The sequence below is a fragment of the Stenella coeruleoalba genome (genome assembly GCF_951394435.1).
Source record: "Stenella coeruleoalba genome assembly, chromosome: 9".
NCBI classification, from domain to species: domain Eukaryota; kingdom Metazoa; phylum Chordata; class Mammalia; order Artiodactyla; family Delphinidae; genus Stenella; species Stenella coeruleoalba.
In genome coordinates this window covers 49,977,636-49,992,167 of record NC_137155.1, presented here as the reverse complement: position 1 = coordinate 49,992,167, position 14,532 = coordinate 49,977,636, and the positions used below count along the sequence as shown (strand labels likewise).

General features: G+C 33.6%; 1 protein-coding gene across 12 annotated transcripts in view; it reads left to right on the top strand.

Moving 5' to 3' along the window:
• The window catches only part of AKAP9 (A-kinase anchoring protein 9), a 146,355-nt gene that overhangs the window by 104,190 nt on the left and 27,633 nt on the right, over window positions 1-14,532 (top strand). For all 12 annotated transcript variants that reach the window (XR_013829963.1, XM_079932613.1, XM_079932617.1 and 9 more), the window contains 8 exons: window positions 884-1,046; window positions 1,847-2,059; window positions 4,682-4,914; window positions 5,843-5,962; window positions 7,536-7,712; window positions 8,592-8,696; window positions 13,099-13,251; window positions 13,627-13,806. Coding sequence is in view for 11 of the 12 variants with exons in the window: in XM_079932613.1 (XP_079788739.1) it covers window positions 884-1,046; window positions 1,847-2,059; window positions 4,682-4,914; window positions 5,843-5,962; window positions 7,536-7,712; window positions 8,592-8,696; window positions 13,099-13,251; window positions 13,627-13,806 (1,344 nt within the window). In the remaining variant the exon portion in view is untranslated. The remainder of the gene's footprint in view (window positions 1-883; window positions 1,047-1,846; window positions 2,060-4,681; window positions 4,915-5,842; window positions 5,963-7,535; window positions 7,713-8,591; window positions 8,697-13,098; window positions 13,252-13,626; window positions 13,807-14,532) is intronic.

Below are 14,532 nucleotides of genomic sequence, written 5' to 3'. Positions count from 1 at the left end.
TATTAAATACCAGAAACATTTGTGCTCAGTTTTTCCCCATGTAGTTGTTTTAATAAAAACAGATAAAGCAGGTGCTAGCAGTAAGAAGCCCAGAAAACTAAAGCAGAGATAGTGCTTTTCTGCAATTTCATGCAGCTGATAACAGTGATCACTGTTTTTGAGCGCTTTGGCCTTGAGCCCGTACTTGACTGTCATCTTAAAAATTGTTTAAGAATGTGGTCAGTATATGCCAATAACAGCATTTTAAGGAGGCTGTGTTTATAGATAATGCATCTATAGTCTAAGGTTTTGAAAATAAACTGAATATTCAGAGTCTTGTAGATGTTTCACAAATGGACAGAAGTATAAAGCTTTTAGTTAAAATATGGGTTGAACTTCATTTTGTTGTGCCACTATGATTTTATTCATTGATGGCATTGCATTAATCATTTATTATTGGTTCCCCACAGTGTACAGCAGGAGTCGCAGTCAATAAGTGTTAAATACAGAAAACATAAAGCCTATCATCGAACACGTAGTTACATAAAATTCTTTACCAAATACAAAAAGAACCTGTGTATTATTAATTTTATATGTCTTTTCATATGATAGCATATAGATCTAGTGATGTAAAGTGGTTTATTTTCAAAAGAAGCTTTTTTTTTGTTCAATAAAGTTAGAATACATATCTTATGGAAAGTTGTACACAGCTAATCTACTTATCTACTGATTTACCCTACCTACTAGTACTAGCATGCACTAGAAATATTAAATGACTACAATTCAACAGTATATCTTTATTTTCAGTTAAATTTCTTTTTTTTTTTTTAAGCTTTAATAGGGAATGACACTGGTATTCTTAACACTTTGTCTTCCTTCACGTCTACTTTCCCTCTTTGTTTAGCTGGAACATGCGAAAGTTACACAGACAGAATTGATGCGTGAGTCATTTAGACAGAAACAAGAAGTGACAGAGTCCCTTAAGTGCCAAGAAGAACTGCGAGAGCGCCTTCATGAGGAGTGCAGGGCCAGAGAACAGCTGGCTGTGGAGCTCAGTAAGGCTGAGGGTGAGCACCCTGCCATTGGCAACTGAGGGTGGAGAAATTTCAAGTCTAAAAATAAATTGTGGTGCAAGCCAGGTTTGGAAGCCACCAGTCTACTTTTAATTTCAAATGCCCATTGAAAAGTAGTTATAGTTTGTCTTCAGAATTCCTCTAAGCAGTTTTTAAAACTATATATATATTTTTAATTTTAAAAAGTACTTAGTAGAATTATAGAAAGTATTTAAAATTTTAGAAAATGCAGAAATGAACGATAGTGAATTGTTACCATAATCCCACCATAACACAACTGTTATAATTTAAAGATGAGGAGACTGGAGCAAAGAGGTGCTAATAAATTGTTCAGTCACCACTAAATCGTGATTCCAGGCTTTAAGCCTGTAAAGCTCCATGCTGTTTATATCTTACCATGCTGTTGTGGGTGTTGGCCTTCTAGAATCACTTAAAATATCAACTTTCTCAAGTATATTTAAAATGTGATTCAGTTCCCAAGCATCTGATTTATATTAAGCTTTCCAGGAATCTATCTATTTATATCCGTTTAATAAAGTGTGTTATACCTACATGATGTGATACATTAGCATAACAGAAAATTCAGAGGAATTTCTTATTTAGACACATATTTAATAAGAAAAGGCTGTATTGAACATACCATAGTTACTGCTATCATCAGCAGCAAATTCATTCAAGACTTAATAGGTTGGAATGATTTAAAATTTGCTAACAGAACACCTTTTATTATTTATATAAATATAATGGTAAAATTTGAAATAATAATTACATTCCTTGTTAATTTTATTTTGTAGGTGTCATTGATGGCTATGCAGATGAAAAAACGCTTTTTGAAAGGCAAATTCAGGAAAAAATTGATATAATAGATCGTCTTGAGCAGGAGTTGTTATGTGCAGGTAATAGATTACAAGAATTAGAAGCAGAGCAACAGCAGATCCAAGAAGAAAGAGAATTACTGTCGAGGCAGAAGGAAGCTATGAAAGCTGAGGCAGGCCCAGTTGAACAGCGTATGTATTTTTAGACTTTATATGAAACATTCCTGAAAAGTTCAAGATGACTTTTTTCCCCCTTTTCAGTGCCATTATTTATATATTTTATATAGGGATTGAAAAATAATGAGAAAATCTACCTTATTGGTAATTGTCTTATTAGCCAACCATGTGGAATCAAATTTGTTTTCTTTCTCCTTTGGCATATTTTGACAGAAAAAGATAATTCTTCATTTATCCTCAAACTTCTGCCTAAAGAGAAAGCTGCATATAATGAGACAGGATATTTTTTAAACTGTGTAAGATTTAGTTCTTTTTTTTGCAATACGCAGGCCTCTCACTGTTGTGGCCTCTCCCTTTGTGGAGCACAGGCTCCGGACGCACAGGCTCAGCGGCCATGGCTCAGCGGCCATGGCTCACCGGCCCAACCGCTCCGCAGCATGTGGGAGCTTCCCGGACCAAGGCACGAACCCGTGTCCCCTGCATCGGCAGGCGGACTCTCAACCACTGCGCCACCAGAGAAGCCCAGATTTAGTTCTTTTAATTGCAGAAAGGCAGCAAAATGTATACTTGCATTAACTAAATAAGAGCACTGACCTGCACTAGTAGTAAGCAGGTGAGGTGGATTTCAGCCTGCAAGATAATAGATTGAACAGGTCACTGGCTGTTAGAAGCAGGCTGACATCTAGTTTAATATAAGCAGGACTTCAAAGAATAAATAAGTTTACAAATAACCTTTAATTTTTTCTTAAATGAGACATTAGGTAACATCTTAAAGTTTGTTCGGTGGTAAAAAAAAAATAAATGTCAGTCTTTGTAACAGTGGAACTTTAAATCCTTTTAATCATATCTTCTCACTTTTATGTTACACATGCAGTCAGATTATAAATGTGTAGTTTTACTAATTGAATTTTATCAATTTGGAGATACAACATACCTTTTTGTAATATGGTGAAGTTTTTCTGGTTGCTCAAATCTGTTTAGCACAGGTTTAGGGTTGGAATTTTTAATGTGGAAAGTATATGTATGATACATGAAAAATGTTTAAGAAATACTGGTACATCTGAAAATGTTACCAATGGTAATAATCAGTGGTTTCAACTTTTACTTCTAATTCTTTTGTGTATGTTTCTATTTTAGGAAATAGAAGACATGTAAATTATCATATTTTTGTTCTGTGTGTGTGTTTTTTCTTTCCTAATAGGACTAGTAGATGCTGCAGTCGATGCAGCACCTGGAGCAGGTGTGTTTATACAATTGCATGGCCATTGGGTGACCCTTGGATTTTTCAACCAACTAACATATTTCTAATTTTGCTGTTTTGTTTCATACTTACAGTTTTTCTCTTTAACAACAGAAAAACTCTTCTTACAATAAAAATACATATTTATATTTGGAATTAACAACTGAGATTCATAGTGACCATCATCTTCTTATATCTATTATTCCACAGAGCTTAAGACCATTTCAGTTTTTTAAAGAAAACGTTGGTTTATTAAAAGTTTTTTTCTTTAACAAATATATTAAACTCTTACAACCTATGAGTTTTCAAAATACTCTGTTCTAAATCAGGAAGTATGTAAGATGATGGTATCAATAGGGTCAGTGAAATTTAATAAAGAGACTTTCTGGTTGATTAACTTTTATATTAACATCTAAATCAGTATTGTTTTAAAAGGAAAGCTGTTTTCTGTAGATTTCTAATCCTGAGTACAGTGTTGACAGACCAGTTAGTGTAAAGACTCTAGAGTTATATTCCTTCCATTTTCTTCATTAGAGAATTGTTCTGCTTTGCTATATGTAATTTATTATTATATGATTAATATTAATAATAATGGCTAACACTTATATGTAGTGCTTACCATAGTCTAGGCACTGTTCTTCACATATATTAACTCATTTGATTCCACAATAACTCTTAGAGATCAGTACTGTTACTGTCCCCAGTTTACATATAAGGAAATTGAAGGACATCATGTTAAGTGTTGCAGAGACAAGTGGCAGTTAGGATGTGAACCCACAGTCTTTGCTCTTAAGCACCACACCACACCTCTCATACTTGTCAATTTTTCCGTGATACACATACATGTGAGCATGCAAGACTAAGTCAGGAATGTGGCTCTAATAAGGAGTAAGGCTAACAGGAAATTCTGATTCTAGTTCTGTTTCTTTTCTGTAACTCTTACTTGCCTTGGTTAAAGGTTTAAAGTATTTGATCTCTGTGTGTATTGTGTATGCATATAAAAATGACTTTATGGGTTTAAATGAATTGATTTTTGCCTGAGGTAAGTTCTTTCTGTGCTTGAATTTGGTTAGACTTTGCTCTTTTCCTTATAGTGAAAGTGGATTTTGAGGGGGTCATTTACTATGCTCTTTTCACAAAAATATTGTTTTTAGTGACAGGACATATTCTTTCTGTTAATTCTGTACAATTTTATTGATACTAGCTTGCTTACTTATATAGGAATATGTTATTTTGATATTTTCATAAGAATATTTTCCTTTTTTACATGTGTTTGAAGTAAAACTCGTCTCCTTTATTTCATGAAGTTAAAATTGGAATACAGTTATGGGTGGTTTCACTATCATAACATCATTCATTAATTGTGATTTAATGTATATTTTTTCACTTATAAACAGAATTACTACAGGAGACAGAAAAACTGATGAAGGAAAAACTAGAGGTACAGTGTCAAGCTGAAAAAGTACGCGATGACCTTCAAAAACAAGTGAAAGCTCTAGAAATAGATGTTGAGGAACAAGTCAGTAGATTTATAGAGCTGGAACAGGAAAAAAATGCCGAACTAATGGATTTAAGACAGCAAAACCAAGCACTGGAAAAGCAGTTAGAAAAAATGAGAAAATTTTTAGATGTAAGTATTCTCAACATTAATATTAATTTTCTCAGTGCAATGCTACTTGCTGCTCTTCTAGGTTGTGGATTTTAAATTATGGAGGGACTCTTAAATTCTAATATTTCCATCTATATGTGTCATCTACTAATTAATTGAAAAGTACTATTTCGATTAAAGATTCTAGTAATTTTTATTGTGCAGCTTTCAGAATTAAAAGCAGTACAGGCAGATTATGAGTAAGCCCTACCAGTTAGCCTTTCCAAATTCATAGTTCAGAAGTTTGTCCTAGTCTTTTTCTTAACCAATAGCCAAAGCAAGTTAGGATCCTAAAAGCTAATTGGCCACCAATGTTTAACCCAGGTAACAAGTGTGCCCTGGAAGCAAAGGACTGGAACAGTTGTCATGCTGTCATTACTCTCTTCCAAAAAGATGTTAAGTCTCTAATTTCACATGGATTTTCTTCCTTGGGATTTCATTTAAGCCGTGTGTTATCTTCACAGATCATAGAATAAGATTCTTACACATTTTATAATTTTAGGTGTAAAACCTAGATTAAAATGAAAGAAATTGATTTACTACACAATTTGTTCTACTTTTTTTTTGTTTAATGACTAAATTAATAGTGGAATTCCTCCTTTCTTCCAAAAAAGTAAATTCATTTTAAGAAGAACATATTTATTTCATTCTGTGTTTAACATTACTTGAATTTTTAAAAGTGTTGTGCTTCAGATAACGTTTAAATGCTTAAATTTTTGTTGAAGAGCCATAATAGGTTATGTACCATACAACAAATGTTATCTTTTTAAACCTTTTTGGTTTGGGGTATTCCCGTGATCATCAGTTGTTCGTCTTCAAACAAAACTGTGCCTACAATTAAAGGGAAGTAAGGGAAATAATAGCTTCAATAAATGTTATTTCTTCAGTTACTATTATTATTAAACTTCAGGAGCAAGCCATTGATAGAGAACACGAGAGAGATGTATTCCAACAGGAAATACAGAAACTAGAACAGCAACTTAAGGTCGTACCTCGATTCCAGCCTATCAGTGAACATCAAACTAGAGAGGTAAGAATTTTACTGATACTGTCTACCATACAATAATTTGTATATTATGTGTAAAATAAGATGCATATAATAAAAAACTTAAAAGGACTTCTTTCTATTGTATATAAATCTTCAAAATCAGAAACTTAAATATTACTTCAATATGAGAAGGTTCTTGAAACCCTAAAAATTCCAAAGAAGTATAAAATACCGATAAACTCATTGTAGTAAAATGTTATTTACATTCTCATTTAATAGAAGGAAACTGATGTAGAACAGCCTTATCTATTGGAGCAGTAGAAAAGTTACCAATCCCCACAGAGTTTATAGTTATTCATCTTGTTCCTGACCTTTTTAGATTTTGAAAAGTAGCTGTGTGTTCGTTGACACTCAAAAGAATATTTAAGCTCTAGAACTTCCTGTCATTTCCTACTATTTGTTTTCTTATATTTAAAAAGAGTGAGCTGCCTCATTCATGAAACTTCAAGAAACTAAGAAGGATGTGTGTATTTGATTTTCTTCCAAATCATTGATCCGTTTGTTTTCTCCTTACTTTGCCAGATCTGAGTCCCCAGCTTCTGATTTTTTCAGGATCAAAAAAAAAAAAATCTAACTGTAACAGTATATTGTGCCATTTTGCTATACCTCCTTTACTGTCTTTTCCTTTGACCTCACTTCAAACTTAGTCCACCTTTTATTGTTAAAGTTTCTCCTCAGACTTTATTACTGTCATCCTTGAACCTGTAATTGTAGGTAAGCTTGCATTTCTTCTAATGTTTTGAGGAATAAGTGCCATTTTTAGATAATTTCCTGAAAGTATCTCACTGAAATAAGGTAGAATTCCTTTTTTTCTTACCATCACGTTTCTTTTTTTTAAATAAGCTTTCTCTCTTCACTTGATTGGAACTAATTTCACAAGCTACCTTATTGATCCTTCCTGTATCCTTCCATCACAGAGCCATTCACTTGAATGGTGCTGCATATCAGAATCACTTAGGGAAACTTTCAGGGTGCACAAATCCCTCTCAGCACCTGGTATTCTCACCTCTGTTCTGGGCTGGTGGAATCTGTAGGCTGCAAAGCTTTCCAAGTGACTGTACTAAAGGTCCTCAATTTCCTCCCATCCCTGGGGTATTTAGAACCATTGTATTATTATATGTATCGATATAACCATTTGTGGAAAGAAAAACATAATCCATGAAAGTTTTTTAGGTCATCTTATCTTACATATAAATGTTAAGTCAGTACTGTGTAAACTTGTTTTCTTTATTAGGTTTTGGTGTGGCTGTGCCATTAGAGCTTGTAATTCAACATTATTCAAAAATGTATTGTTGCTCCTCCTAGCTAGAGAAACTGTTAGTCTTAAGAGAACTTTTTTAAAAGGTTTGGTGAAAGCAATATTATTTCTCTTTTACTAGTACTGCTTAGATGTATCAACTCAGAAAACGTTGCTATAGTGGGAGACAATAGCGCTATCCTTATCAAAAATAAAATTAGCATAGCGTCTAAAAATCCTTTTTGAAATGAGGATAGATACATTATTAACATGCTTACATTTTTTTAACATTACAGTTTTTGCTTATTATATTTCCAGGTTGAACAGTTAACAAATCATCTGAAAGAAAAAACGGACAAGTGCAGTGAGCTTTTGCTCTCTAAAGAGCAGCTTCAGAGGGATATACAGGAGCGTAATGAAGAAATTGAGAAACTGGAGTTCAGAGTAAGGGAATTGGAGCAAGCCTTACTCATGAGTACGGACAGTTTTCAAAAGGTGTGACATTTTCTTTTGGTTAATTTTATCAAGTGTTTTAGTACGGATTACTCTTAGTTACATGAACATCAGTTTTTGTTTTTGTTTTTGTTTTTGTTTGCGGTACGCGGGCCTCTCACTGTCGTGGCTTCTCCCGTTGCGGAGCACAGGTTCCGGACGTGCAGGCTCTGTAGTTGTGGCTCACGGGGCTAGCTGCTCCGCAGCATGTGGGATCCTCCCAGACCGGGGCACGAACCCGTGTCCCCTGCATCGGCAGGCGGACTCTCAACCACGGTGCCACCAGGGAAGCCCCGAACATCAGTTTAATTAAAAAAATCACTGATGATGCTTTGTTGATATTATTGCATAGTGTATATATCTTGATGTCTTCATTGACATCATAACCATTTCTGTTTATTCTTATCTCCAAATGTTCCTTGCATATGAGTCCTGATAAAGAAAGATTAATTAAACCAGAAGAATTAATTACCCTTTTAACCAGCAGTAAGTTTGTGATTCTAAAATAATAGCAAAGTGAAAAAGCTGTAAGCACCAGTTTAGGCTGATGCTTTACCCCAAACTGAGAAGCAATGAGATCTGTTCCTGTTATGCTACAGAAAGCAAAGATGAATGAAAGAAGAGCAGGATAAGGAAATTGGGAGAGGAGCAGTTGAGGGGATAGCCTTCATTTTGTCTGAGAACTGAATTTTAAGATTGTCAAGCAATTCCTGTCTTAATTTGTATAAGATGCATTCAAGACTGAATGTTGTAACTTTTGATCATTCACTAATGTAGATTATCTACTTCTAATTGGAGAAATAGAATTGCTGCTTCTCCAATTAAAATGGATAGTCAGGATTTAATGTCTGAAATTTTGAGAAAATTCTTATATATTTAAAGGTAGAGGACCGAAGACAGTTTGGATCTGTAGAAGCTAAAGCGGAATTGTCTCTAGAAATACAGTTGCAGGCTGAGCGAGATGCCATAGACAGAAAGGAAAAAGAGGTAAGTTTATTTTTAATGACAAAGTGTGGCTTGAATTATTTTAGAAAATATCATTTGATTAGAATGAAGTTTATGGTCTAAAACTAAAGTTTAGAGTTTCTTAGCTTATTGCCTAAGTTGAACTTGGAAGACAGTAAACATTTGAACAAATAAACTGGAATGAAGAAGAGGGGACAAGTAAAAACGCTTGGACATGGGAGGAAGTTTTGAGGACGGAAAAGGTGGCTGGTTTGGTAGGTATGAATTCAGTGAAGAGGAGAGTGCAGAGAGATAGTAGGGTTTGGACCCAAGGCAGTATCTTCCTCTTGACTTTACCATAGGCTTTGAATTACTGCTACTTTGCTGTGGGTTTTGTTTTTTTTTAAGTTGTATTGCCCTGGGAGATAACAGTGCCTTTTTATAGTGTGCTAAACATGTTCTTAAAGCAAAAGATTAATAATAAAGTAATTCTATAAAGTTCTTTTATGTTTTTCTACTCCCTCCCTTTCCAAAAAAAAAAAAAACCAGAAAATGCACTTTTGAAACAGTAATTTCCAGTTCCTAATTATTTAAACCTTTGTCTACCATTAGTTTTTCTAAAGCATATTGTACTCTGTGTCGTCTAGCTATATCATATTTTAAATGTTTTAAAATTTTTAATTACATTTTTATCTCTTTCCATATAATTTTATCAGGACATTTGATGTATTTTAAGAAATACTTATTGAATGTAAACAGTATATTAATGTTAATGAGTGCTTTGAAAAATAGAAGAATGATTTAGATGTCAGCTAAAACTATAGCTTGGAGAGCTTGTAGTTTGGAGGAGAAAAAAGTCATCTATATAAATGACTAATGGAAATGATCATTTCCATGAGAATGGTTATTTTCTCATTTTCACGTAGTACTGACTAATGTTTATCTAAGAGATTCGTATTTATTTTGTTTTTTGGCTTTTATGTGAGAGACAGAGAACATTTTTGTTGATACGTAACCACTTCTGTGTGTTTCGGAAAGAATTAACATTTAAAGATTTACCTTACACTAAATAATCAAATGAATTGTCTGCTTTCTAAAAAAATGGAACTCCAAAACTGGTTGCAAAAGCAATGATAATTGATTATGGATAACTGATTAAGTTTACTAATTTTATATTTTTATTGTCATTTGAATTTTATTTAATGCTACTTAACACCTTAATTTCTTGAAGTAAGTATCCAATAACTGCCTACTATTTACTTAGACTCATAGTTGTTGGAACTACAAGAGGCCTTAGAGAGCTTCTGTCAACCAGCTCCCAGTTTTTACAGATGAAACAGAGGCAGCCATGTTGAATGAGTAAAGAATTAAACTGATGGCTAACGTTGGTCTACTAATACTTGTCACTGTTATTCACGTTTGAATAACAGTGACAAGTATTCTGTCAGAACCCACTCACTCAGTAACTGGAGACTGAAAGATAGGAATGTAAAATTGAAACATATATCTTTTAATGAAAATAACTTCTTAAGCATTCTCTCCTGTACTAGGCAAATGTTTTCAGATATCTGATAGTATAAACATAAGATGTCTATGTGTCATTATATCTGAGATACTTCCTACTACTCTCATAGCCTGTTTGTGTAAAACTTTGTTTTAAAGTTTATTACAGTATTTAGAAATTCAAAATGAATAGAAAGAGAAGAAAACCTTAGAAGATAGGAATTTCAGGATGTATAAGAGAAGGAGAATAATGTGGAGAGAAATAGAAGGAAGAATTTCTTTAAGAAAAAGATGCCTTCAGTTAGGTTTTAGCTCTGTGAAGGTGGTTTTAGCTCTTTATAGAGTTAAAGAGATCTGGCTTACAAATGGCAATAATAAATAATAATAGTTAACTTTGTTGAAGTCTGTGCTAGAAAGTGCTAAGTATTTTAAACATCTTATGTCATTAACCCTTGCAGTCTCCCTGAGGATAGGTTCTATTGATATTTCCACTTTATACATGAGTAAACCAGATCTTAAGAGAGGTTAAGAAACTTGCTCATAGTCACACAGTAAGTGGTTAAACAAGAATTCCTCCTCGATTTCTCTGATTCTGGAGCCCTGTGATGCTATACTGCCAAAACATCCGGGCATGTTTTGCCCTGTTGGTGAGAAGTATTATAGACTGTCATTCAACATTTATTGAACTCCTATGTGTAGAACACCACTGTCCAATTGTAAAACACCACTGTCCAATTGTAAAACCAGTACCGATCTTCAAGGAATCTCCTAACTAGTATATGTATACACACATATACATACACACACACACACACACACACACACACACACACACACACACACACATTTGAAAGAGAAGAATACTTAAAACACAAATACGTGCAAATTAATGTAATCCAAACAATCTAGATATCATTTGGTAGCAAAATAGAACAAGGTTAAACCAGAAAGCTACCATTCTATTTTTAGACCTTAATAATATTTTTCTGGTTTTTGGTTGTCATAGACTCAGTAATAAGACAGCCAGGGACTGCAACTGCTGAGTAAGAGAAGAGAATGCCTTACAGTGTCATTTTGGGAATTGAAGTCTCTGTTTTGATGCCTCAAGTTCAGCTACTTATGATGGGAATGTTAGTGCTTTAGACCAGTGCTTCTCAAACTTTAATGTGCATATGAATCCCGTGGGGATCTTGTTAAAATGAAGAATCTGATTCAGTAGGTCTGGGGTGGGGCTTGAGAATCTGTGCTTCTAACATGTTCCCAGGTGAGGCCACTTCTGCTCCAGGGACCACTCTTTGAATATTAAGGCTAAGAATTTGACCATAAACTGTTTTATCAAAAAAGAAAATAAGTATCAGGTGAGGCAGGGCAAGGGCAGTAATTTTGAACTTAAATATCTATGTATGTGTTGAAATAATACCTTGTCATCAAACGTAGTCATAGAAGATAGGGATAAGTGTAAATACCATTATATTAGGTAACTTTGAAGAAGATATAATCATCACAATTTTCAGCAAACTAACCTGATAATTATATATGCACATCTACTAACTATATGTAAGGTGTGCCTACTGAGTTTAATATCAGTGTTAAAGAAAATTATTTAAATATGTCTTAGACATTAGTTATTAGAAGCAGGATAAATGATAGTTAAGAATGTAAGCTTCCAGAGGTAAACTCCTGAGGTTCAAAAACTGGCTTCCACATACTGGCCTTGTGACTGCAGGTCAAGGTGCTCCTCTCTCAGTGAGCCCCTTCCTCATCTCTGAAATGGAGATAATCCTAGTAAAGATCTCATAAAGTTGTTACAGGGTTTTTTAAAAAATAATACATATAAAGCATCTTATGCAGTGCCTAACAATAAATTGTCTATAAATGATGGCTATTGTTACTAATATCAGTATGATTTCTATTAATGAAATATTAGGCTAAATGATTCTGAAGGTCTTTGTCTTGCTAATGCTAAGATATGATTCTGATTACGTATCGGTGTGTAATCAGAATATGCTCCCTTTCAAGTTCTAAGGTAATAAATGTTTTATATGTACTTTCTGAGCCAGCTGCCACTAAATGCTGCTCTTGTGTCTTAGGTTGCTTTTAATGCAGCAATTTTGATCATGGGTAAATACACATTTGAAAATCCATTCATTAAAAATGTATTAAGAAGCTACAAAGCATTGAGCTAAATGACTGTTCCTCTCCTCAACCAAACCCAAATATTAAACCAAACTCTTAATATTCATCATTAGTTTCAGTCTCTACATAGCCATCAAAGAGCAGTTGCTTTACCATTAGTGGTAATCTGTGCTCAGAAATGAGCTGAATTTCAGTTGTCCTACATATAGGAACACTCTAATTTTCTCCTAAAATGGTTTTACTAACTTACTCTTTTTTAAGTTTCTGTTATTTCAGACCTAAGGGTCTCTTGCTCTTAGCATCTACCTCTGCTTCCTTCTGCTCAAATAAGGCATGTGGCTGCCAAACCTTTCATTGGGTTAAGTATTGATATGGACTAAATTGAGCTAATCTCACTTGGTGGCTAAAATAACTGACCTAATTCTACAGCTTTCTTGAGCATTTTTAATAGCAATTAATTTAACATAAAATAAGATCTAAAATGTGGACTCTTTTCCTTCCTCCCATGACTCTTTTATGCTTTATCAGAGGATAATTTTAGGTAGGAAATGGCTCCTTGTATCCTTCCTCTGAAGGTCTCGTCTTTGCTTTGGGCAGGATGGTTTAAAGGTGTTTAGTTTGAAAATGTCTAGAAACCACACAGTTACATCTGGCTTAGAGAAACCCCTTTCCTTTATTCTCATGGCTCACGTGTTTTAAGCATATATACTATAGAGCCAATACAGCACTTTTCATTCTCTCTTGACAAATAAACATTTGTATGAACAGTTTTTTCTCTTTCCTTTTGATAATTTTGGTATCAAAGATCACAAACTTAGAAGAACAGTTAGAACAGTTCAGAGAAGAACTGGAAAATAAGAATGAAGAAGTCCAGCAACTACATATGCAATTAGAAATACAGAAAAAGGAATCTACTACCCGCCTACAAGAACTTGAACAAGAAAACAAATTATTTAAGGTAATTACTTAAGGAAAACTTTGCCTCTAAATAATTCATTGTTTTTGTCTTGTGTAGTAGTTGCAGTATTAAGCATTTGCTAAATCCAGCCGCTAAATAATACTTAAAAGAGGAACATTAGCTGCAGATGGATTTGCATGGAATTTATCTTCAAGCCAACATAAACATTTGAATTCATCAGAAATGAAAAATTTTGGAGACCTTTATCAAAACATTTTAAGAATTATTGATTTACAATAATTATATAATAGCTCTGATTTTTTTTTTTCATTTGTATGTTTTAGATGCTATAGCTTGGTAAGACTTAATTGACAGAATGTTCCGAAAATCACGTGTAATGCCCTATCCAACTGGGATGGTTATTTTTGTTCCTAGGATGAAATGGAGAAACTGGGATTTGCCATAAAGCAAGCTGATCCTATCTCTACCCAGGACCAACATGTACTATTTGGAAAATTTGCTCAAATAATGCAGGAAAAAGAGGTAGAAATTGACCAATTGAATGAGCAAATTACGAAACTTCAGCATCAACTTAAAATTACAACAGATAACAAGGTACACTAATTTAAAATTATTACATGAAATTATTTAAACTAGATTTTTATTTTTTATTGAAGTATAGTTGATTTACAATATTGTGTTAGTTTCAGGTGTACAGCAAAGTGATCTAGGTTTTTTTTTTTTCCAGATTATTTTCCATTATAGGTCATTACAAAATATTAAACAGAGTTCCCTGTGTTATAAAGTAAATCTTTGTTCTTTATCTATTTTATGTATAGTAATTTGTGCTGCTATGAACATTGGGGTGCATGTATCTTTTCAAATTAGAGTTTTTGTCTTTTGTGGATACATGCCCGGGAGTAGGATTGCTGGATCATATAGTAGCTCTGTTTTCAGTTTTTTAAGGAACCTCCATACTGTTTTCCATAGTGGCTAAGCTAGAATTTTAAAGGGCAAGATGGTTATTTTTCAGTTTCTTTGTGAATATAAAAACCAAGTAAAACTTTAATTCTCTTTTACCCATTAATTTTAATTTAATAAGACATACTGGTTTAACAAGCTATGTATATGTTTATCCCTTCCTAACATTGTCAAAGATTTTTGATGTTTTATAGGGAGTCTCTGGTGACTCAGATTTCATCATATGACTCTAACCAAATCTATTAAAAATTCTTCTGTTTTGTGTGAGCTAAATAAGATAATGACATTTGAGCACTGTTTTAGACTTTTATTTCAGTACTTTATCCTGTTATAGACTGTTATATTTCAATACTGCATCCT